Source organism: Entelurus aequoreus, linkage group LG11, assembly GCF_033978785.1.
Source record: "Entelurus aequoreus isolate RoL-2023_Sb linkage group LG11, RoL_Eaeq_v1.1, whole genome shotgun sequence".
In the NCBI taxonomy this organism is placed as follows: Eukaryota; Metazoa; Chordata; class Actinopteri; order Syngnathiformes; family Syngnathidae; genus Entelurus; species Entelurus aequoreus.
This window is the reverse complement of record NC_084741.1, coordinates 61,374,555-61,400,096: the sequence shown is the minus strand read 5'-3', so window position 1 is coordinate 61,400,096 and position 25,542 is coordinate 61,374,555. Positions and strand designations below refer to the sequence as shown.

At 40.0% G+C, this 25,542-nt stretch overlaps 1 protein-coding gene across 1 annotated transcript; it reads right to left on the bottom strand.

The window, feature by feature from the left end:
- Positions 1-275: 275 nt before the first annotated feature.
- On the bottom strand, positions 276-24,949 carry pop1 (POP1 homolog, ribonuclease P/MRP subunit). Its single transcript, XM_062063715.1, has 16 exons — positions 24,823-24,949; positions 24,542-24,653; positions 20,928-21,065; positions 17,652-17,827; positions 17,311-17,571; positions 17,156-17,243; positions 16,883-17,061; positions 16,085-16,344; positions 15,905-15,998; positions 15,725-15,833; positions 15,515-15,634; positions 13,658-13,779; positions 13,360-13,551; positions 12,440-12,594; positions 6,672-6,869; positions 276-1,112 (listed from the first exon to the last, which is right to left on the bottom strand). Exons 1-16 carry the CDS (start codon positions 24,934-24,936, stop codon positions 485-487), a joined length of 2,946 nt encoding a protein of 981 aa, XP_061919699.1. The 5' UTR covers positions 24,937-24,949; the 3' UTR covers positions 276-484.
- Between the last annotated feature and the right edge of the window lie 593 nt (positions 24,950-25,542).

Genomic DNA, 25,542 nt, shown 5'->3' with positions numbered 1-25,542 from the left:
TATGCAATACTTTAGTCTGCAGAACACCTTACCTAAAAATAAACCTCAGACCAGCACATAAAAACTTACGGGGTTGCCAAGCAACCAAACCTACCAACCAAAGGACGTGAAAGCTCAAGATTTAATGTTAAAGTGCAAGTTCAGTTCCTTAATTTAAACTGCCTGTTGTGTCATTTGGTGATTACAAAGGACAGCTTGCTCACCACACAAATGTTTTCAGTCCGGATAGAGATGCATTTGAAACATTTATTTAAACAGCCATTAGGATCAAATAATTATACACACAAACATGATTATAAAGCTATAGAGCATCCAGTTAACTGAAAGGAAAATGTTCAGATTAGGTTCTATCCTCTTGAGTGCTAAAATAACAAAAATAACTGTCATGCATGTTGGTCTACAGCCAACATAGTGTAGACAAAACTTGAAGATTTGCGTAAAAACAAAACATGATACAAAAATACTGTTTTGTTCTGCATGAAGCTCAAACTTCGATGTTGACTTTAGCAAAGCGGTAGTGGAGAGACGACGGGTTGCGTATCAGAAGTGTTCCTCGGTGTTCCAGCGGCTGACTGATGAGGGTGTGAATGAGAGCGCTGACGCTCACAAAGCCCAAAGCCTCGCCACATCCTGCTGACAGGGAGAAGTCGCCCTGAGTCACCCAGCCCAGCGTCACCCGGGAGCAGTGAGAGGTGACGTTTGGCAGCGGGTCGGGCCACACCCCTGGCACCGGGTCACAGTCCGAGGCCACGTCTCGACTCTCGGGCAGAGCAGGAGACCGAACATCCTTCTTGGTACGCTTCTTACTGCGCTTGATTGTACTTTTAAAAGTGTCCTGGTGGAGGCGCTCCTGAGGCCCGCTGCTGCCGGGACCTTTGCTGAGCAGCTTCAGGTCCTCTGATGTGGGCACACTAACCAGCGCATGGAGGTCTGGTCGGCCCTTGGATAGCAGTGACAGGCGGACCCACACCACACTCATCCCGTGTCTTGCTAGGAAAGTCAGCCTGGCCTCGTGGTCCAGAGGCGCCATTTCCCTCCCACGGCACGACCTTTGACCTTTGGATGAGGTGGGTTTGCACCAAGCGGACAGCAGCCTCAGTGACTTCATGTTTCTGGGACACAAGGTGAGTTACACTTAGGACGGCCAGAACAGATCCTGCACGTCTCCATCCTCTTGACAACTAGTGTCCTCTGTAGTGGACATTTATTTGTTCATTTTATCTGTTACATATTTTGGACAACAGTAGGCCTGTTATGCATGTCCACTGCAGAGGACACGTTAACCTTCTTAAAAGTCCAACACAATCCACATTTTAAATATGCATCACAATTATCGTTGCCAGCAATTACCACTACACTTCAACTTAAAAACAGCTTAAGCCCATTCCAGACAGTTAATAATAGATAGGTTAGTGTTTTTTCATGCCCACGATTGTTTTGTTTGACTAACATATTTTTTGCACTTAAATCCTTTCATTTTCTCAAAACTCGACAGTGCGCCTTATAACTCTGTGCGCCTAATGTACGGAATAATTTTGGTTGTGCTTACCGACCTCAAAGCTATTTTATTTGGCACATGGTGAAATAAGTGTGACCAGTAGATGGCAGTCACACAAGAGATACAGTCGCGGTCAAACATTTACCGTATTTTTCGGAGTATAAGTCGCTCCGGAGTATAAGTCGCACCGGCCGAAAATGCATAATAAAGAAAGAAAAAACATATACAAGTCGCACTGGAGTATAAGTCGCATTTTTTGGGGAAATTTATTTGATAAAACCCAACACCAAGAATAGACATTTGAAAGGCAATTTAAAATAAAGAATAGTGAACAACAGGCTGAATAAGTGAATAGAATAGAATATATCTTTATTGTCATTGTACATTGTACAACGAAATTGTAAGCAAAACTAAAGTGTACGTTATATGAGGCATAAATAACCAACTGAGAACGTGCCTGGTATGTTAACGTAACATATTATGGTAAGAGTCATTCAAATAACTATAACATATAGAACATGCTATACGTTTACCAAACAATCTGTCACTCCTAATTGCTAAATCCCATGAAATCTTATACGTCTAGTCTCTTACGTGAATGAGCTAAATAATATTATTTGATATTTGACGGTAATGTGTTAATAATTTCACACATAAGTCGCTCCTGAATATAAGTCGCACCCCCGGCCAAACTATGAAAAAAACTGCGATTTATAGTCCGAAAAATACGGTACATACACTTGTAAAGAACAATGTCATGGCTGTCATCACATGGACAAAGATAAGACCTTCTGGAGGAAAGTTCTGTGGTCAGATGAAACAAATATTGAGCTGTTTGGTCACAATACCCAGCAATATGTTTGGAGGAGAAAAGGTGAGGACTTTAATCCCAGGAACACCAAGCCTACCATCAAGCATGGTGGTGGTACTATTATACTCTGGGCCTGTTTTGCTGCCAAAGGAACTGGTGCTTTAAATGGGACAATGAAAAAGAAGGATTACCTCTAAATTCTTCAGGACAACCTAAAATCATCAGCCCGGAGGTTGGGTCTTGGGCGCAGTTGGGTGTTCCAACAGGACAATGACCCCAAACACACGTCAAAAGTCTTAAAGGAATGGCTAAATCAGGCTAGAATTAAAGTTATAGAATGGCCTTCCCAAAGTCCTGACCTAAACGTGTGGACAATGCTGAAGAAACAAGTCCATGTCAGAAAACCAACAAATTTAGCTGAACTGCACCAATTTTGTCAAGAGGAGTGGTCAAAAATTCAACCAGAAGCTTGTGGATGGCTACCAAAAGCGCCTTATTGTAGTGACACTTGCCAAGGGACATTTGATCACATTTTCAGTAGACCCTTAATAAATTAATAAATTCATAAAAGAACCAAACTTCATGAATGTTTTTTGTGACCAACAAGTATGTGCTCCAATCACTCAATCACACAAAAAAAAGAGTTGTAGAAATGATTGGAAACTCAAGACAGCCATGACATTATGTGCTTTACAAGTGTATGTAAACTTTTGACCACGACTGTACGTGTAGACTGCAATATGACTTAAGTAAACAACACCAAAATTGTATATGTTCCATTGAAAATATAGAACATTACACACGGCGCTCAAAAATCTATCAAAATGTTTTAGTACGGCTTTGGTAAGCTATGAAGCCGCACCGCTTGATGGATTGTACTGTGCTTCAACATACGAGTATTATTATTGTGTGTGTATAAAGTAAGACATTATCTGGCGTTTTGTTTCGCAATATTAAGCAAAAGCAACTTTTCTTACCTTCTGGTACCTGCTGATTTGTATTTGGGATCTGCATAAGTCCTGAAAAATTGTGCACGTCTGCCTTTGTAGTCCGTGACGACGCCGTAGTTGATAAGCTTCTTCTTTTTCTCGATCTTCTTGTTATGGGACATTCATCCTCCGCTGTTGCCATTTCTAATATAAAGTAGTGTAAAGTTCTTACTTATATCTGTCAGTAAACTCACCATGAAAGCGCTAAAACATACCGGTGTAGCGAGTTTACATTATTTACCCAAGGAGCTTTAGTTATTAGAGAGTTCCGGTTGGACGGTTTTTCACGAACACATTTCCGGCGTTGTTTTTGTTATACTAGTGAGCCACGGATGAGGAGATGCTGCTCCGTTATTGATTGAAGTCAAGTCTGAATGTCATTAAAACAGTTAGCTCCATCTTGTGACACTTCTTTCACTCCCGTCCTTGCACGCTACACCGCTACAACAAGATGAGGGGGAGAAGACGCTGTCGAAGGTGAGCCACGTAAATAAGACCGCCCACAAAATGGCGCATCTTGATGCAACTGTCAGAAAGCGGCTTGAAGATGATCTGTAAAACATAATCTATGCAACATTTTGACCAAAGAACCACCATTACATGTTATGTAGACCACAAGGAAGTGTTTTACATTTAGAGAAAAATAATAATAATATGACTCCTTTAATGCGCCCTATAATCCGGTGCGACTTTTGTATGAAAATAGACCTGACTAGACCTGCTCATCGGCAGTGCGCCTTGTAATCCGGTGCGGAAAATATGGTAATTTCACTTTGTGAAATTTTTTGTAACATCGCACAGCATAAAATAATAAAATGTATGATTCCTGCTGATAGACATGTCTCCAATATCGGTATTGTGCGGGAACAGGGACGGCTCCAGGATTTTTTTCACTCCCGGGGCTAAGGAGGGGCTTGACCGATTTGTGGACGGGCCAAGAATTTTTTTTTTTTTTTAATGAAATCAGTTATGATACACAGCATGTTGGATATAAAAGTAGTTTTAACTGAATTTGACTAAGGAATATTTAATAGGGATGTCCGATAATGGCTTTTTGCCGATATCCGATATTCCGATATTGTCCAACTCTTTAATTACCGATACCGATATCAACCGATACCAACCGATATATGCAGTCGTGGAATTAACACATTATTATGCCTAATTTGGACAACCAGGTATGGTGAAGATAAGGTCCTTTTTAAAAAAAATTTGCAAAATAAGAAATAAATTAAAAACATTTTCTTGAATAAAAAAGAAAGTACAACAATATAAAAACAGTTACATAGAAACTAGTAATGAATAAAAATTAGTAAAATTAACTGTTAAAGGTTAGTACTATTAGTGGACCAGCAGCACGCACAACCATGTGTGCTTATGGACTGTATCCCTTGCAGACTGTATTGATATATATTGATATATAATGTAGGAACCAGAATATTAATAACAGAAAGAAACAACCCTTTTGTGTGAATGAGTGTAAATGGGGGAGGGAGGTTTTTTGGGTTGGTGCACTAATTGTAAGTGTATCTTGTGTTTTTTATGTTGATTTAATTTTAAAAAAATAAAATAAATAAATTTAAAAAACGATACCGATAATAAAAAAAACGATACAGATAATTTCCGATATTACATTTTAACGCATATATCAGCCGATCGGACATCTCTAATATTTAACAAAATAGTTAAGCCTAACAAGGAAATAATGTTTCACGCGCAAAACTGAACGACACACCAACGTAAAGCGCTCATGCGCCCGCTAACAACCAGACATTACATCCAAAATGCAACAACAAATGTCTATCAAAATGCAAAATTGTTTCGGATCACAACAGAACTTAAGAAATAATTAGAAATGAAATAATATTAGGTAAAGACGCTACAAAGTGAGAAGTGCAAACAGTTCTATTTTCAAATGGTCGCCCTGGAGGTGCGGGACAAAAAAGTTCATATTTGCGCTGTGATTGGACGGCCAAAAAAATGGAGCTCGATTTTAGATAGGCGTTTGGAAAGATGGACCTGGCTGTGTGATTGGCCACAGACAGATGGACTTCTGCGTGATAGGCCTAGCAAAGATGGACTCGCCGAGACGATTGGCTGCCACAACGCTGTCCTGTTTTGTGGGCGGTCTTGTTCTGCATTTCTACCACATATGGATAATCCACTGATGTCACTAGTGGGATGTCATAAATAGAACGAAGTCAGAACGACATAAATATCTCTGCAATGCCTCCGTGCTTCGATTTCAAAATGTCAAGACTTATTCAGATCTCAAATACACAACAGCAGGTACCAACAAGTAAGAAAGGTTGGTTTTGCCTAATAGGGCCTTAAAATGCTGAGGGGGGCTTAAGTGGGGCTAAACAGATTTCTGATGGGGCTATAAACCCTCCGTAACCCAGGTGTAGCACCGCCCGTGTACAGGAAGTGAAAAGTTGCACTGGGTCACCCCTAAAGTCACACAATCATTGATGGCTAACTTGTTGTCATCTATTATGATTATTCACAATTATTACAATCAACTTTTTTATTTACATCTAGACTATTGGTGTTTCATGCTCAACGTTTTATTTTTTGCCACATTTTCTTTTTGAGCAATAAGTTTGCGCACCCATGGTCGAGTACTGCCATTGTAGAACACTTTCTACCGCCATTGACCACCACATCCACCAAGTGTGATCCATCGGCATTAACTCTAAAAGGCCTTAGTGGCCACATGCGTGGACAGCACCTTTTAGCTCTTATTTCCAAAATTGTGTACACTACTGAATTGGGGCCTTATGGCCGCTTATGTGGACACTTATACTGCCATCTGGTGGTGTCAGAAGAGTATAACATACAATGGAATTTGGGGGGAAAAAACTGTAAAAATAAGAAATAGCATGTCACTAAACATGAAGTACACGTTTGTTACTTATGGACTAAGTACATCATAGTATCAAAAGATGAGTCTTAGTTGTTATTCTAATTAGGGTCCAATAAGCCCAAATAGCAAAGAGAAATAAAAAAAAAAGCATGTAAACAAACAGCTTGGGCTTTACGAGGTTGAAAGGACTGAACAACATCCTATTAATTAATTGTCCAATATTGGTAATTTCCTAAATGTTCCTAAAGGTTGTCACTATGAACACATTTATTCTTTGCCTGAGGAAACCTGATGCCAGTCAACAGTTCATTCACTCATCAGAAAAAGCTTGCATTATCTCTGGCATGTTGCGATAAAAGAGGCACTGCTTAGTTCAAGGAACACTTATCAGAACTAGATGCAGTACATAAAGTCCACTAGGAGGTGAGTATTGTCTGCGGCTGTATGCTAAAAATCTAGCAAGTTTCCTTGGACAACATGACAAAAGAGGGAGACAACACAACATACCTGAGGACAGTGAAGAGTGCAGGAGGTGATGTCATCTCCGTCTCTATCACTGATGTGCTTTCAGTCTGACTGGCTCCTTTCCTCGCCGCCGCCTCATTTCCGATAAGATCCCACTCCTCAGCCAGCTGTTGCCAAGGGCAACAGAAAGGGGCCAGGCAGCCATGTTTAATGTAATTGCTTCTTTTGGCAGACGGATGTCTAGAGCAGAGGGCAAAAGGTCAAACCTTTTCGAAACCACATTGACGTCTATTTACAGAAAAACTGAGTAGTCAGCGTACGACTTTATTAACGTCTTATCTTAAATTCCACAAGTTGAAATTAAGATTTTTAATTTTTTAAAAGACCATGCAGGGTTTTCCCCAGATCGCCAATACGCTTGTGGCGGTGGGGGCGTGGCCAATATGACACCATCATATAACTTGCATATATTTTCTTTAAAAACGCTAAAAATATTACACGTTTTTTCTTATATTATATCGTAATGCTCTAGTTTTCGTGTCATCCATCCATTTTCAACCGCTTGTCCCTCTCGGGGTCACTGGAGCCTATCCCAGCTGCACTTGTTGCTGCTTATTGTACAATGTACTTTGTTCAACATTTTTAAAACTTGTCCAATCCTTAGTCGTTTTTAATGAAGCAAAAGTCACTAACAACATCCATCCATTTTCTGCCCCTTGTCCCTTTTAGGGTCGCGGGGGGTGCTGGAGCCTATCTTAGCTGCATTCGGGCGGAAGGCGGGGTACACCCTGGACAAGTCGCCACCTCTTCACAGGGCCAACACAGACAGACAACATTCACACTCACATTCACACACTAGGGACCATTTAGTGTTGCCAATCAAGTCACTAACAACAAATGTATTATATTTTTCTGGTTTTATTGGAGACTGTACACGTGTTAGATTCTTTATTTCTGTCGTCATGTCTGCGATGAACTGCGAGCCTGACGTCACACTTGCTTTACACTGCTGCTCCAGCCTTTTGTCCTTAAAAAGCCGCCACTGTTGTCTTAATATTTGCACATTTTGTAGATGGCTGTCTGCGGGTCTATTCAGATATATTAAAGTACGTCCACATCACAGTCATGCTGCCTCCGCTCCAGACCATTGCATGTGTATTGCATACGTCATCACAACATCCTGTTTCGGAGCTCTGTTTCAGTGATCAAAGTCTTTTTTCGGTGGACAAATTTTTGGTGCATCATGAGTCAATAATAGTGTGCAAATAATAGGCTGTATATTTCCAGCCGTACAATGTACTACTTAAATGTGTTGTCATGTAAAAATAAAGAAAATAAAAAAATTTTAAGGTGTAGTGCTTTTTATTTTGCCGTGGCCTTAATGAACTTAATTTAAGATCCATACTGACAAAAAAGTACAAGGACAGGAAGAAAAATCAGAGGCCAGGAATGAATACATTGATTGCTATTTTACATTGGAAAATAAAATGCTTAAAGGCCTACTGAAATGAATTTTTCTTATTTAAACGGGGATAGCAGATCTATTCTATGTGTCATACTTGATCATTTCGCGATATTGCCATATTTTTGCTGAAAGGATTTAGTATAGAACAACGACGATAAAGATTGCAACTTTTGGTATCTGATAAAAAAAAGGCTTGCCCCTACCGGAAGTAGCGTGACGTAGTCAGTTGAACATATACGCAAAGTTCCCTATTGTTTACAATGATGGCCGCATGAAGTGAGAGAGATTCGGACCGAGAAAGCGACAATCTCCCCATTAATTTGAGCGAGGATGAAAGATTTGTGGATGAGTAAAGTGCAAGTGAAGGACTAGTGGGGAGTTGAAGCTATTCAGATAGGGAAGATGCTGTGAGAGCCGGGGGTGACCTGATATTCAGCTGGGAATGACTAAAACAGTAAATAAACACAAGACATATATATACTCTATTAGCCACAACACAACCAGGCTTATATTTCATAAAGCTTATATATTTTTAAAAAGTTACGTACGTGACGCGCACATACGGTCAAGCTATCAAATGTTTAGCAGCCAAGGCTGCATACTCACGGTACCTGATATTCAGCTGGGAATGACTATAACAGTAAATAAACACAAGACATATATATACTCTATTAGCCACAACACAACCAGGCTTATATTTAATATGCCACAAATTAATCCTGCATAAAAACACCTGCGTGTTTGTTATGCTAGCTCCTAGCTCCTATGCTAGCTCCTAGCTCCATAGAACACGCCAATACAATTCAAACACCTGATCAACACACACAATCACTCAGCCCAAAAGACTGTTCACCTAACCCAAGGTTCATAAAGCTTATATATTTTTAAAAAGTTACGTACATACGCAAAAAAAAGTTGCGCACATACGGTCAAGCGATCAAATGTTTAGAAGCCAAAGCTGCATACTCACAGTAGCACGTCTGCGTCTTTGTCATCCAAATCAAAGTAATCCTGGTAAGAGTCTGTGTTGTCCCAGTTCTCTACAGGCGTCTGTGTATCGAAGTCAAAAGTCCTCCTGGTTAGAGTCTCTGTTATCCGAGTTCTTCCATCTTGACTGCATCTTCCGGGAATGTAAACAAAGAAGCGCCGGCTGTGTACTGTTGTTGCTGACTACGTTCGAAAAATACGTCCATTTCGCACCGACAACTTTCTTCTTTGCTTGCTCAGCTTCCTTCTCCATAATGCAATGAACATGATTGCAACAGATTCACGAACACAGATGTCCAGAATACTGTGGAATTATGAAATGAAAACAGAGCTTTTTCGTATTGGCTTCAATGTGGAAGGCATACCCGTGTTCCCCGGGTTACGTCACGCGCATACGGCATCCTCAGAGGCGTTTCGAACCGGAAGTTTAGCGGCAAATTTAAAATGTCACTTTATAAGTTAACCCGGCCGTATTGGCATGTGTTATAATGTTAAGATTTCATCATTGATATATAAACTATCAGACTGCGTGGTCGGTAGTAGTGGGTTTCAGTAGGCCTTTAACCTAAATAAAAACACAAAATAATTGTTTGGAACTCTGAAATGACAATTGGCAAACATTGCAACGGCCATTTCTCTGTTTGTCCAGAAAATTCCAATGCCCAATGTTCTAAGGTTTTCTAGCAGAAGGTGCAACATGCTTCATATGGAGTGTTTTCATGTACCAGCAACCAGAAAGTCAGCCATAGTGGAGGAAAGCGCAACAAAACATTGTCTGTTAACATCTCTGCTACAGCTTTAGATGTAAATAATGTGGATAGCATTTAAATGTGCTGAGCTCATTTTGTATCAGGTATGTATTTCACGTGGCCTACATTTTCACCTGCTATTAGTGGATGCCTTGCAAATATATTGCCAATAAACAAGAAGTAGATATTACTTTAGCAAGACAAGATGACATTCACATATCTTCCTTGCTTTCAGGGTCCTCACTCAAACAAACTGAAGGCCGACAACCTTTAAAGCTTTTAATGGCAATCGTTGTACAAGAGTTTGGAAAAAAGACGAGCACTGGTAGCAGTTTACAATGTTTGAGCAGCTGAATTGATATTACTGGAAAAAATAAATATGTATAAAATAAGAGTTATACTGCTGTGAGTGCACTACTATGAGTCATTACACCACAGAGAATGAGCGTGTGCTTACTGTATGTGATAGAATGATTTCACTAGTAAACAACTCATATGGATACTTTTCTGCAATTGGCACTACTTTCCCTACATATCGCTTCTTTGTGGGTGTTATTCTTCAGGACAACCTAAAATTATCAGCCCGGAGGTTGGGTCTTGGGCGCAGTTGGGGGTTCCAACAGGACAATGACCCCTAACACACGTCAAAAGTGGTAAAGGAATGGCTGAATCAGGCTAGAATGAAAGTTTTAGAATGGCTTTCCCAAAGTCCTGACTTAAACATGTGGACAATGCTGAATAAACAAGTCCATGTCAGAAAACAAGCAAATTTAGCTGAACTGCACCAATTTTGTCAAGAGGAGTGGTCAAAAATTAAACCAGAAGTTTAAGGATGGCTACCAAAAGCGCCTTATTGCAGTGAAACTTGCCAAGGTACATGTAACCAAATATTAACATTGCTGTATGTACTGTATACTTTTGACCCAGCAGATTTGGTCACATTTTCAGTAGACCCATAATAAATTCATAAAAGAACCAAACTTCATGAATGTTTTTGTGACAAACAAGTATGTGCTCCAATCACTCTATCACAAAAAAATAAGAGTTGTAGAAATTAGTGGAAACTCAAAACAGCCATGACATTATGTTCTTTGTATGTAGTGTATGTAAACTTTTGACCACGACTGTATATACATATACATACATGTATGTATTTATATGTATGTACGTGTGTGCGTGCTTTATAGAATAGATAGATCAGGGGTCGGCAACCCGCGGCTCCGGAGCCGCATGCGGCTCCTTGACCACTCTGATGCGGCTCAGCTACATACATGCCGACCCCCCCGATTTTCCCAGGAGACTTATGGATGTCAGTGTCTCTCATAGATTACTCCCAGGGAAAAAATAATCCTATTTACACTCTAATTACTAAATAAAGGGCGTGCCCTAATTGCACTGCAGTAATTGTCCTCTACAGCATTTACATACAGCGTGCCAGTCCAGCCACATGTTGCATGTTATTACTTGCACACACAGGAGACAGCAAAGCATACTTACTCATCAGCCACACAGCTTACACTGACGGTAGCCGTATCAAACAACTTTAACATTGTTACGTTACAAATATGCGCCACACTGTGAGCCCTCACCAAAAAAGAATGAAAAACACATTTCTGGAGAACATCCCACCGTAACACAACAAACACAACACAACCATTACCCAGAATCCCATGCAGCCCTAACTCTTCCGGTCTACATTATACACCCCCGCTACCACCAAATCCCCCCACACATCAACCCCCCCCTCTCCGTGCGTTGGTTGAGCGGAAGAGTTAGGGCTGCATGGGATTCTGGGTATTGGTACCGTCAGTGTAAGATGTGTGGCTGCTGAGGTAGTACGCCTTGCTGTCACTTACGTGAGCAAGCTAAAGCTGCATTCCACTTGTGGTCGAGCAGGTACACTGTTAGGACAGACTGTAGAGGGCGCCAAATGCAGTGTCATCATGCTCTGATATTCGGGAGTCTCCCGGGAAAAATGAGAGGGTTGGCAAGTATGACGCCATCAAGAGACATTCATTCAAAACTCGCAGGCTGCACTAACATAAAATTTCCAAATTAAAGTGCATGCCGGTGCGTGTGTCTGAGACCCCTGGTTAACATAGCACAAAGCATGTAAGCTTTTTATGCGGTGTTTTTCATTTTAAATTTTAAAAAATTTTTTGTGGCTCCCATTACTTTCTATAATTTGTGAAACTTGCCAAAATGGCTCTTTGAGTGGTAAAGGTTGCCGACCCCTGAGATAGATAGTACTTTATTGATTCCTTCAGGAGAGTTCCCTCAGGAAAATTCAAAATGTTAAGAATGTTCTGTACTTAGTGATTTATATTCTTTTTTTGTACCTTTCTGTTTTTAATCTGTACAGTACTTTTAAGCAGTAGTGGGGGGTTTTAAATCGTGCTTTATATATAAATAAACCTTGACCTTGAATGAGATTTTGATCAAATTGAAGATATTTTAAGGCCTTAAATTCAAATAATTGGTTATAAGAATACCTTGAAAACACACTATAATAACTGTATTTTCGTCAGACTACTAGAATGCTTCTTATACTCCCATGGAAAAAAGAGAGAGGTGCTTTTCAATAACCCATAATTTAGTATTCAACTGACCTTTTAAACTTTTCAAGCAGCATGGACTCCTGCTCCTCCTGGAAACGAGCTCCTGCGGGGCAGTCTGGGTAGTCATGGGGGAAGTGGGGGGCACCTTTATTCCGAGTGTGTGTCAGACTCATTTTTAATCCACCAATGCGCACTCCTCGGTACACCTGGCAGAATGACAGGGTAATGAGTGAACACTGGATTTGGTGCTTCATGATACAAAAACAAAATCAATCGAGAGGGGCTTTAATCGGACCTTCATTTCAAGGTTGATTTAACATTGAATCTTACAGTCATTAGACCCTGATTTTAATCTATGTAGCAACATCTCTGTGTGGAGCGTGCATGTTGTCACATTCTTTTCAGTTACTGTTCTTCTTCCCACAGTACGAAAACATGGATGTTCTGCTAATTAGAGACATTCACTAGTTGTGGATGTTCTGTGATTGACTGACAACCAGTTTAGTCAACTGGGATAGGCTCCAGCTACTGAAAACAAGTGGTATAGAAAATTAATGTGAGGATTTAACATTTTCACATGGCTTTATGAAACAAAACCTATACAAGTAGCCAAATACATCACATTTCTATAGAACAAAAAAAAGGAACCTAGTTTAAAAAAGCTCACAAAAACTTTGCATGTCCTTGGTTTTCTTATCGCTGTTGAGTGGAAATAAACATTGACAGGCATGCTAACACTTTATAGACCAAATTATTGAACCACTAGCACAGGACTTTTGGTGACTTCCCAATTTAAAAAAATATTGTATCCCAACGTTGCAGCATCCACTCTATGAAGACTTGCTACAAAATATTTAAGTGTATTTTTTCTTGTTTTTCACAGTCCATCTCAGTGAGGTGACACACTGCTAATCATTGTGTACTTTACATGCAACAGTGTACTAAGGAAGATGGGAGTTCATGGTACCCACCAGTGGGATCCAGAATGCCATGCCCCAGCCTTTAGGAAGTAGCAGGTCCCATCCAGCACCCCAGGAGTTCATCTCATGTCCCACCTGCTTGCCAGGCTGGTGAACCAGCAGGATGGGGATTCGACCCTGCAGAGGAGTGGGAGTAAGCCTGGAACCAGGAACAAGGACCTCGCTCCTCATGCGGTTCAGCTCCTGTTAATATGTAAAGCCACAGGGTACATTTTCATAAAGTGATGTGAGTCATACAGTGCACAAAATATGACCAAGTTTAATAACTTCAAAATGTATTTTCTGATACCTGTTCTGAGATTTTATTGTCAGTTACATTGTTGCGCACAGACTGTTCCCACAGGAAGCTCTGACAACAGTGTTCTGGTACACCACACAAGGACAATTCCTTTCTCTTTATCTCATCCACCTCTGGAAGAAATGTACATCATACAGTATGGACTTTGGCATCATAAGCACATCTTGAACATGCGCTCAATTCTGATCCATTAACTTCAATGTTCAATGATTAGTATTTAAAGGGGACCTATGATGATCATTGTATTTTCTGACTTATAAATTTAATTGTTAGATACTTGTATTAAACAATGCAAAAGCGTCAAATCATAAGGTTCATAATGCATTTTTGCGTGACCTTTCACACAATTTTAAACTCCTCTGTTCGCAGGGTTTTGCAGTATGGCTATGTTGTGATGTCACAGCGAGGTAAACATACTTATTTAGACATTAAGTTAAGCCCTCAGGTAGAGGGCTATGAGGAAACAAAAAAGGATAAAGTATTATTTTTATCTAATCTGGGCATGCGCACAATAACGGACATCAACATGCAGTGCTATAAATGATGTTAAAAGCAGTTTTTTTATGTTGTTCAGAATCGATCGAGAGTGTGCAGGTGTACCTAATGACCGGGTCAATCTATATAATGCTCATTAAGTTTATTTTTAGCCGTGTCTGGAAAAAATAAAGCGGTGACAACTTCCAAGTTATATATTTAAATTTTTTAAATTTTCAATAGATAAATTACGGTACTTTTAAAGAGGCTGGGGTGTGGTTTCATTTGCAATCTGGGAACGCCACAGGAATTGGACATCTTGCAGACAAACTCAAAAAACGAGTTATTAAAGTGACTGTGGTGAAAAATTTTACACCAAAGCATATCCCATACAAATTCATGCTCTCATTTTTGATGACAATACAAAGTTATATCTAGACCACAATAAAGTGTTTTGAATTGAGATTAAAATCATCATACGTCCCCTTTGAGCAAATAGTAGTTTTAACTATCCAAGCATATGTACAGTATGTACATCCAATCATCAATCCATCTTCTACCGCCTGTCCCTTTCGGGATTGCGGGGGGGCTGGAGCCTATCCCAGCAGCACTCAGGCAGAAGGCAGGGTACAACCTGGACAAGTCGCCACCTCATCACAGGGCCAACACAGATAGACAACATTCACACACTAGGGACCATTTAGTACAGTAAATGTAATATACACTCTGTAGCTTACCTACAGAAGACCATAGTCTCACTTGCATTTATTCTTATACAACATGTAAAAAGCAGAGCATGAAAAATAGGCATGAAAGGGCTTCAATAACATCACTTCTGATATGTGATTCATTTTTTAATGTAAGATATGACCCGATATTTATCTTCTTATATTATGCTTTCGGAAATTGAGCCTATTCCAGCTGACTTTTGGCAAGAGGCCAAGCACACACTTCTTGCTGCTGAGCAACACTTGTATAAAATCTTTAAAACAACCCTGACTGCATTTTAAAAAGGCAGCAAATAAGCTGTTGTCCGTCACTAATACTGTTTTTAGAGTACAGGGTCCTGCCAGGATTCGAACCTGGAGCATCTGCATTGCCGAGCAGAGGCCCCCCAGGAGCACAGGACCAGATGCGTACTCTGTGAAACAGCCTCAGGACAAGGAACAGCAGACTTATTCTAGCCTGCCTATTATCAGCCATCTTTGTATTTTAATGAAAACTACACCTTGACAGAAGAGCTAAGGCCTCCTTACTAATTAGGGTCTCAAATGTAAAAAGAAAGACTATGTGCACAAAGATATAAACCACAATTAGCTTCTGTCGTAATTAGCAGCCCATCTCGCCACAACCCTGAGGTAAGACAGGTATTACCTTGTGCTTCCTTCGCACAGGGCAACGCTTTAACCCTCTTTGGCGGTATCGTCAGCCTGGGGTCATCGACTGTCAGCCCCAGCACTGTGCCTGGGGGCAGCTCTGTGGTCGAGTAGATGTCTGGATGGGTTACACAACTATGATTAGATTGTTGATGAAAACAGAACCACCTGCCCACTCGTACATACACAAGAGAAATAATGAGTAAACCTTTCAGTGTGTGAAAGACATCAGTTTGTTGCTGATGCAGATGCATCTTGCTTTTATCCTTACAGTGGTCAGGCCACCAGAGGCAGGAAGGCTGTGATTTGCTTATTTCCTTAAAAAAAAGTTTGTTAGTATAAAAAAAAACAACATTGTTGTTGATGCTAATAAAGCAACAATTCTCACATCACAATCTGTTGCAGCTTCCAAGGCATCTATGAGCACAGTATGAGACTGAGGTCCAATCAGTCGATACCGTACAATCTCCATTGTGAGATCACTGCAAATTAAACAAACATCATTAAATGAAAATAATAAATTATATTTTTTTGTCAGACTATAATCGAGAAAAAGAACTACACAAACTTTATCACTATTCCAGTAGAAGTGGAAATCCAAGTTAGAGGGGTGTTGGGCGGTCTGGTTCCATCACCAAGAATCTTTTTAGCAGGAGGTCCACTGGTATCCTTACGGCTTTGCTTCCTCTTTGTTCCAGGTACCGGTTGGGCTTCAGGGTTTTCAGATTCCATGGGGGAGACAACCTCTGCGGCCGTCACTAGTGGCACAGGCGGCGGGAGCACAGCCTCATGACACTGGCACACACTTTGTAATTCAGGCAGGATGTCCTGAAAGCAGCAGTACACAAAATCAGCACTACTGAATATAATTATAATACCCAAAAATTGTTTAAAAAAACATGTTTTAAACAAATTCATCACACTTTTGAATTTGGTTAACTCATGATTAATCAGAGGTTTTTACTTGCTTGCATAAATTTAAATTACCTATAGAAAGAGTACAATATTTGGACACAAACGCAATTTTGTTGTCAGAATGTCCAACAAGAAATGCTTTATTTTAATGTGCGTCATTTATTTGTTCAAAAAAGTTTATCTAAAGTCCCATTAGGGAGTATTTTAAAGTCAAATTTGCCAGTGAGCACACCAGTCAGTCTCCTCACTCATCTTTGAACTTACATATGCATTGACCTGACAAGTGACCATATAACAACCCGTGCCGCCTTTCAGGTAACCATCTGCGGAATAGCATAGAGCATATGCTGTCCAATTAAATTGTGATCAATCTGCGTATATACATTATTTTTTGTGATTAATCATGGGTTACCTCAATATTTTTGACAAACTTAAAAAAACATAACCCTACCATTTTAAGAGTGGGATGAGCCCAGATCCACAGTTGCCTGTGATTTGAGGCCTGTGCACGCGGTCTCCACAAGAATGTAACAGGGCCCAGGGGCTGCGAGGGGAACTGACTTGCCCTGTACAGCACCACGCTGCCCTGTCTTTGCCCTGACAGACTCAATCGTTGTGCAAATGTAGGACCTACCAAAAATGAAACGCGCGTTAGGTGATGCTGAATGACTCGGAACAAAAAATCGGAAGGTGTGGTTGTGTCTGAGGTAGCGCACGTTCTTACCAGCCTCTTTGCTGGTCAATTGTGACAGCAATTCCAGCAGCGTGTCTTCCTCTCCCTGGAGCTCGATGCAGCAGTAATACGACAGGTCCTATGACAAAAACGATGAATTACAATCTAAGTGTCTAACCCTTCCTGCCTCACATCAGGATGCGCACCTGGAGTAGACAATGGGTGCTCATGGCTCTGTAGCAGGGGCGGTAGCATTTTAATGTAGGCCTATCTCCAAGGCAGTAGCCCCACTTTTTCACCATGTGGAATCGCTTGGCATGCCAAATGTGTGTCTCCAGCCAAACATTTTTTCTCTGCCGCCTATTGAACTCCAGCAGCAGATTTCCATGTCGGCGGCGAGCTTTGCGGCTCTTTGTCTTATTCTGCTCTTTCTTTCCTTTGGAGCTGGCCTGCAGGCATTTCTCTCGCTGTGGGGTAGATACACTGGAAATGACTCCTTGACTCCTTTTAAAACAAAAAGAAGGAGCAACCACTTTCTGAACATTACCATTCGGATGGCCATCTCTCTCAGCCTGCAAGGGAGGCGCTTGGTGTTGTGGCTCATTGCTCGTCTCCTCATGTGCCTCGGTAGTGCTCCAAATATATTACAGCTGCCTGTTGTCTTGGTAACAGCTTTCAGCATTGCACTTACCTCTGCTGCCCTGGCATTAGCAAAGAATCCAGCTATGGATAAGCATGACAGGAGAGGATACGATTTAATTTAAACAGAACCCATATGACTATGCAAGAAACATATGTTTTGTTACAGCCTTCAATGTTAGTTTGACAAGTTAACAAGTTAGAATAGAAGCTGTAAACAGATATATACAGTAGAACCTGTTTAATGGGGTCATATTATGATTTTTTTCTTTATTTAAAACACTCCATTGCGGTCTACATAAGATGTAATGGTGGTGCTTTGGTCAAAATGTTGCATAAATTATGTTTTACAGACCATTTTCAAGAAATTATCTTTCTCTTCTGATTGCATCATTTTGTGGGCGGTCTTATTCACACCGAAGGCCAAACCCCCATTGACTGTGTCTCCGCCTGGTCAGCCATGTTGTAGTTTTTAAAGCTTCCATCGAGTCCACTAACAGATATAAATTAGAATTAAACACTATCTTTTATTATAAATGGCAACAGCAGAGGATTTTAGCATGCATGCGCATGTACGAACCAGTCTGCCCAAAAACAAGAGGATCGAGAAAAAGAAGGAACTTATTGACTACAAATTTGGACTACAACTGAATAAAAATGGTGGCGTAGGGCAAAGCTTTTGAGATAAACCTTCACCATATATGGTGATCTGCTGACGTAACAAAGGGAAAATAAGTCACTAAAGTCCCAAATTCCAAACAGCTCGTTTGGAAAGAGGCAAAAATGTTTTATAAATATCTCTGCCACGCCTCCATGGTTTTGATTCAAATTTTCAGGACTTATGGGAATTCCCAATTTACAAAAAAAGGTGCCAACAGGTAAGAAAAGTAGGTTTTGTCAAATTTGACCCCATTAAGTCAACATCCCTAGGAAATGGCCAACTCACATAGACATACCGTATTTTTCGGATTATAAATCGCAGTTTTTTTCATAGTTTGGCCGGGGGTGCAACATATACTCCGGAGCGACTTATGTGTGAAATTATTAACACATTACTGTAAAATATCAAGTATTATTATTTATCTCACTCGCGTAAGAGACGAAGCAAATGTCAGCAATCGTCACACACACGTCAGCAATCGTCACACACGTCAACCAATAAGAATTCGGCAGGGGCGGGTCGTGGCAGAAGTGCATTGTGGGTCATGGGATGCTAACTGCTGCTACCTCCGTAGCTATTAAAATTGATTATTTCAACATTGGCGGTAACTTATAAAAACTGAGAAAGGCTGAACAAAAATGGCACCGAAAAGGAAATCATATACTGCAGATTACAAGCTGGACGTAGTGAAATATGCAGCAGAAAACGGCGATAGAGCAGCAGAAAGAAAGGACGCTAGCGGCGCATACCAGGAGCGACAACGAGGAAGAAGATTTCATGGGATTTAGCGATCAGGAGTGACAGATTGTTTGGTAAACGTATAGCATGCTCTATATGTTCTGTCATTTGAATGACTCTTACCATAATATGTTACCTTAACATACCAGGCACGTTCTCAGTTGGTTATTTATGCGTCATATAACGTACAATTATTCAGCCTGTTGTTCACTATTCTTTATCTATTTTAAATTGCCTTTCAAATGTCTATTCTTGGTGTTGGATTTTATCAAATAAATTTCCCCCAAAAATGCGACTTATACTCGAGTGCGACGTATATATATATGTTTTTTTCCTTCTTTATTATGCATTTTCGGCCGGTGCGATTTATACTCCGGAGCGATTTATAATACGAAAAATACAGTACGCGGTTGTTGACATAATTGAAAATAACCATACCTTGCACATTTACTTGTGACATTTGCCATAGACACAAGAAAAATGCGATATAATAAAAGGATGTTGAACCTACGGAATCCTCCATTTGTCCAAGATTTAAATGGGTGCATTTTGTTTGTTGTGGAAAGGGCGATGAAATAACAGCTAAGAGGGAAACGCTTTAAAAAGTAAGTGGCAGTTCCATTTTGACGCACAAGTGATAATGATGATGTTAACAATACCACAAGAAGTGTTCACATAAAGGCATCAATTTTTTATAGAAATGACCCCTTTGGATCTATAATTGTATGCCAGCAAAAGTAGACCATGTATGTCAACGTCAGCTTAAACAGGCTCTTTTTAGTAATGAAGTCCACAGTAGTAGCTTAATTTAAAAGTAATTTGAGATAGGAACTGTCTCTCAGCTTTTTAGTGTCCTTTAAATTGCGAGCATAATTTGAATGACAAGCCCAACCTGCCGCCGGGTGAAGTAATATTTGTAACCAGGTTGTGCCGTTTGAGCAATAAAGAGTTAATATACCTTTTACACATCGCTGTTCCTAATTTGTCTTCTTAAAACACAAACATAAATTTAGATTCAACGGTTGAAGTGCACAACACAATCCTGCCCTCCTCTCACTGGAACTGAGAAAGAGTGCAACGAAGAAAAAGAAGTGGGCAACTGAATCTGAGAAACAATCCCTTAAAAACACGTCCTACTGGTTAGCAGTCTACCCGGCAGGGCGACGATAACAACGATTAACATGTATCCATAAAAATATTGAGAAACTGCAGATGCTGTGTTTGATGTGTTTCAATTCGTTCTGTCTATTACAACCTCAACAAACTGGATGGCCGAGCATTACATTTGGTACACACTCACAGACCTACAGATCACTTGCTGTCAACTGACTTCTCCGGTCCGTCACGAAATCATGTCTGTGTGCAACACAAACATTTCCTATTCCAGTTCCTATTGTTACAGGACGAAAAAGCAGTCCTTAGGAGACACCTACAAGCATCTTCTCCCCAAGGTAAATATTCGATAATTTTATTGCTAGTATGTTTATTCAAACAATAATTCCTATCTAAAAGTGTATTTTCATTTTTAGAAGGCATGTTACATGTTAAAGTTGTGGTAATTTGGGAGGGCCAAGCATAGATTAGGTTGATTTCAATTAATTTCAATGACTTGAGATACGAGTGCTTTGAGTTACGATGTCTGTTGTGGAACAAAACGTGCTCCTAAGTTGAGGTAGCGCTGTAAATTGATTGCAGTATTTTAGATGGTAACACAAAAAGGTGAAACCTAATAACATCTTTACTAAACAACTGTGTGGTTGTGTAGGGGAGGGAATGTGTGTTTACCAGTAATATGCAGAGGCATCTTGTCAGCATAGCCGCCACCATCTTTCTGGTGTCCACGGACCCACCCACCCTTTTGGCGACTGCTCTTCTTTCTATCTGAGGATGGATCTTGGCCAGAAGGTCCATCACCATCTTTACCTGAGGGACAATTGTCATAAAATCACACCAAAGATGACAGACAGCAATTGATTTGTAGAATTTCCCTGAACTGTTTATGTAAATCAGTGTTGGCGTTAACACACTTTTTTTTTTTTTTACGCATTGACATCAGAAAAAACACGCAATTCCGGAAGCCAGCACGTCCCTTGGACGCAGATTTTTTTCCCGCCCAGTTTGCTTGTTTTTGTTTTATTTTATAGATTATCACTTTCCGCTGGTGTTTTGTTTTGTTTTTATTTGCCGGGTCAAATTTCCGTCCCCGTATATTGTGTTTTTATTGGTCGTAAATTTTGATTCACCCAAAGTTTTATCCATCACAAATACTGCCTCAGTTTGCACTTGGACAACTTTACCACGAAGGGCTGTCAAAAGAAAGACTTTATGGTAAACACTAAGGTGAGTGTAAAGTCAACCTTTTTAACTTCATCCTGTGCCATCTTTCCAGTAAATTAGTTGTTTTAGTCTTTAGGAGTCCATGGAAACTTCCCTTTGATCTGCCGCTGGATCGACATCGTTCGAGGATGGACACAGGCTAGCTGTTAGCTTCAAGCTAACAGCACCCGACCAGACTCCTCCACCCCAAAAACATACTTTGCAGGTCAACAAACGGGGAAAATGTGTGCCTTTTGAAGTGTTAATGTGTGAGGAGTGTTCAAAAGGAGTTTCTTGGAGAATTTATCATTTATTATAAGTGGCTGACAAATTAGCAAGTGTCGCTCGCATCGCTGGCAGCGATGTCATCACCGTCATTGTTTACTGAAGCAGAGATGCTGATTGTGCGTTATGATAAACATGCATGCGTTGCCAGGCTCTGCTTTTTATCGATATACTTATCAGATTTAATTTTTTATTGTCTACAGCAGGGGTGTCAAAAGTGTGGCCCGCAGGCCATTTGCGGCCCGTAACTAATGTTTCAAAGGCCAACGGCACATTCTAAAAGTATTATTAAAATAAACAAAAGTAGAATAAAAAAAAGCTTACAGGTAAAATGTAATTTTAAAAAAAGTTGCAATGTTGACTAATAAAACAGCTGTTTTTTTTCTTTAAAACTGTCATTGCTCAAAAACATAATATCGGATCAAAATCAATGTTTTCATGAATTGTTGACCTATCCAAGGCTCTGATTACTTTACATCAAATATTCCACTTTGAAAAATATTTGAGGAAGATTTTGCATATTTTGTGTGTTTGCTATAAAAAAAAAAACAGTTTTCTTTGACAAAAAGGGCAGAAAACAAACAAACAAAAAAACCAACATAAAAAACAAAACTTAGAATTGACAGATAGATCTGAAGTTGATGTAGACTCTAGACATTTAAGCGCTAAATAAATAATGTATGTATGTATGCCATGGCACACCATTATCATCATTTCATGACCGAAGCAAAAAACCTTTTACACTTTTATACGGAAATAAATACACCTACAACTTATTAAATACAAATATAGAAAAAACTACCGGCAGCGGTAAAGTTTAGATCCATGAAGGAAAGAAGAAAGTGAATGAATGTTTAATACTGAATGCATAAAAAGGTGTTTTCTTTTGTATTATTTTTTAAATGAATTAAGTAATGTTTATGACAACCTTTTTCAAAAACACAATATAGAATGTGAGATCCATCGATCCATTTTCTACCGCTTGTCCGTTTTGGGGTCACGGCTGCATTCGGGCAGAAGGCGGGGTACACCCTGGACAAGTCGCCACCTCATCACAGGGCCAACACAGATAGACAACATTCACACTCACATTCACACACTAGGGCCAATTTAGTGTTGCCAATCAACCTATCCCCAGGTCTTTGGAATGTGAGATATAACAGGATAATGTATACATTTATCATGTTTTCAAAACGCTTACAAAAAAGTGGTACCCCAAAAATTTACTGTGGGACCCCATTTTAATGACTTGATGGGGTCCCTTGTTCACCGCTCGCTGTACATATCCTACGAAGTCAGACCTACACTGTTACAATGTCCATTTCTCAGATGATATAATTGTTGATGACTGAAGTGCTGATAGCAACCAAACCTAACACCCGCACCCCAACCCCCTCCACATCCCACACCCCGGATTGTAAATAATGTAAATAATTCAATGTATATACTCTGATGATTAACTTGTGTGATGACTGTATTATGCTGATAGTATATATTTGTACCATGAATTGATTAACGTGGACCCCGACTTAAACTAGTTGGGTTTTTTTATTAATCAATCAACAAAACAATACACAACAATACCACAACAATGCAATCCAATTCCAAAACCAAACCCGTCCCACCAATGTTAGGAATAACAACAAACAGAGCAATTGAGGACACACAAACATGACACGGAACAATACAAATGTAGTGAAACAAAAATGAACATTATCGACAACAGCATCAATATTGGTAATAATTTCAAAATAGCAGTGATTAAAAAAAACAACCCTCATTGATATTATCATTAAAAACATTAATAAAAAATAATTTAAAAACATTAGAAATGAACAATAGTGTCACAGTGGCCCACACCTGCATCACATCTCACAAGCTTGACAACACACTGTGTCCAATATTTTCCACAAAGATATAATAAGTCATATTTTGGTTCATTTAATAGTTGAAACAAATTTAAATAATGGATCCCATATTCCAATATATGACTCATTATTATCTAAACTAAATGCAGTTTGTTCTACTGATATCATCTCCATAGCTTGTGTATACCAGTCAGGATGAGTTGGACTATCAACAGCTATCCATTTTTTTTTGCTATGATGGCACTGCCTTTAACGCCCTCTACAACCAGCTTGCCAGCCCAGTCACATGTTGTATGCGGCTTCTGCGGACACACATGAGTGACTGCAAGGCATACTTGGTCAACGGTTGTTCTCCTGAAATGTGTTTGTCATTCTTGTTTGGTGTGGGTTCACATGTGGCGCATATTAATAAGAGTGTTAAAGTTGTTTATATCACAACCCTCAGTGTGACCTGTATGGCTGTTGACCAAGTATGCCTTGCAGTCACTGACGTGTGTCTGCAAAGGTCGCACACTACGTGTGACCGGGTCGGCATGCAGATAGCATGGTGTAAGAGCGGACGCGGTCGACATGTTGTAGAAGACGTTAAAGGCAGTGCCATCACTGCACGCCCTCAATATTGTTGTCCAGGTGAAAATCAGAGACGTTTTGCTCCGGGAGAGGCACTAAAATCCAGAAACCTCCCGGAAAAATCGGGGGGGTCGGCAAATATGCAGCTGAGCCCATCAGAGTGATCAAAGAGCCGCATGCGGCTCCGGAGCCGCGGGTTGCCTACCCCTGGACTAGGCTCAGTGCAAGTTGTTTTACTCCGTCCTCCACCCTTAGCCAGACCACTTTGGAGAAGTGGGTAGGGAGACATTGCGATGGTAAAAGAAATACACAGCAAGACAACCAAACCCACATTGAAAGCTAAGACAAGAAAATAGTTACCGTTGGACTCTTTGCTTCCCTGCGCATCCACCGGCGTGGAAGAATACTGCACGTTGGCGGGCTGGTTTCTCATTTTCTTCTGACGCATTTTCACTTTAGCAGCAGACATTTTCTATGACGGGAGCAAGAGAGAGTTATTGTACGTGACTGTCCTGCTCATGCCTCATAAACGCAGCAAACGCAAAACTATCACCGTCTTTTACCGTCCAACACGGACGCGAAGAGTGGTGGCGTTTTCAAACAAAACATGAATGAAATAGCATTATATATCACTGCGTTACCTCAATAGACGCCAATAATCGATCTCGAAACGTAGATGTGTCCACTTCGCAAGCTAGCATGTGGAACGCAGACAGCGTGGTGGTTACTTCCGGGTAGATGCCAGTGGTGCTCATGGGAGTTGTAGTGTTTATGACAGATGTAGTTGTATCACTAAAATCAGCACACCCATGTTCAAATAATCCGTCTTTATTTGAGGAAATATGTAAGGTTTACATAAAATTTGCGCGGAAAAATATGCAAAGAAAAAACATTTGATGTTTGATGTCAATAAATTATCATTAAATGTAAAAAAAAAACAAAGTTTATGATTTTTTGTAAGAGGAAAAGGGAGAAAAAGATCAAACTGTCAATAGATGGAATTGCTATTGAAAGGGTTTCTGAATTTAGATTGTTAGGAGTGATACTGGGTGACGGTTTGACATGGAAACCTCATATTGCACATGTACGGAAAAAGATGTCTAAGAGTATTTTTATATTAAATAAGGTAATATATGTGTTAGATCATTTGATTGATTGATTGAAACTTTTATTAGTAGATTGCACAGTGAAGTAAATATTCCGTACAATTGACCACTAAATGGTAACACCCGAATAAATTTTTCAACTTGTTTAAGTCGGGGTCCGCTTAAATTGATTCATGATACAGATATATACTATCAAATATATACTAACATCATAATACAGTCATCACACAAGATAATCATCAGAGTATATACATT

Excerpts from the sequence above, each read along its gene's own strand:
- pop1 (XM_062063715.1), bottom strand. The coding sequence starts at position 24,936 with ATGAGCACCACTGGCATCTACCCGGAAGTAACCACCACGCTGTCTGCG. Across the intron at positions 15,999-16,084 it reads TCTACTGGAATAGTGATAAA|TGATCTCACAATGGAGATTG; the intron begins GTTTGTGTAGTT and ends TTTAATTTGCAG. Across the intron at positions 15,834-15,904 it reads AAGCTGCAACAGATTGTGAT|GAAATAAGCAAATCACAGCC; the intron begins GTGAGAATTGTT and ends CTTTTTTTTAAG.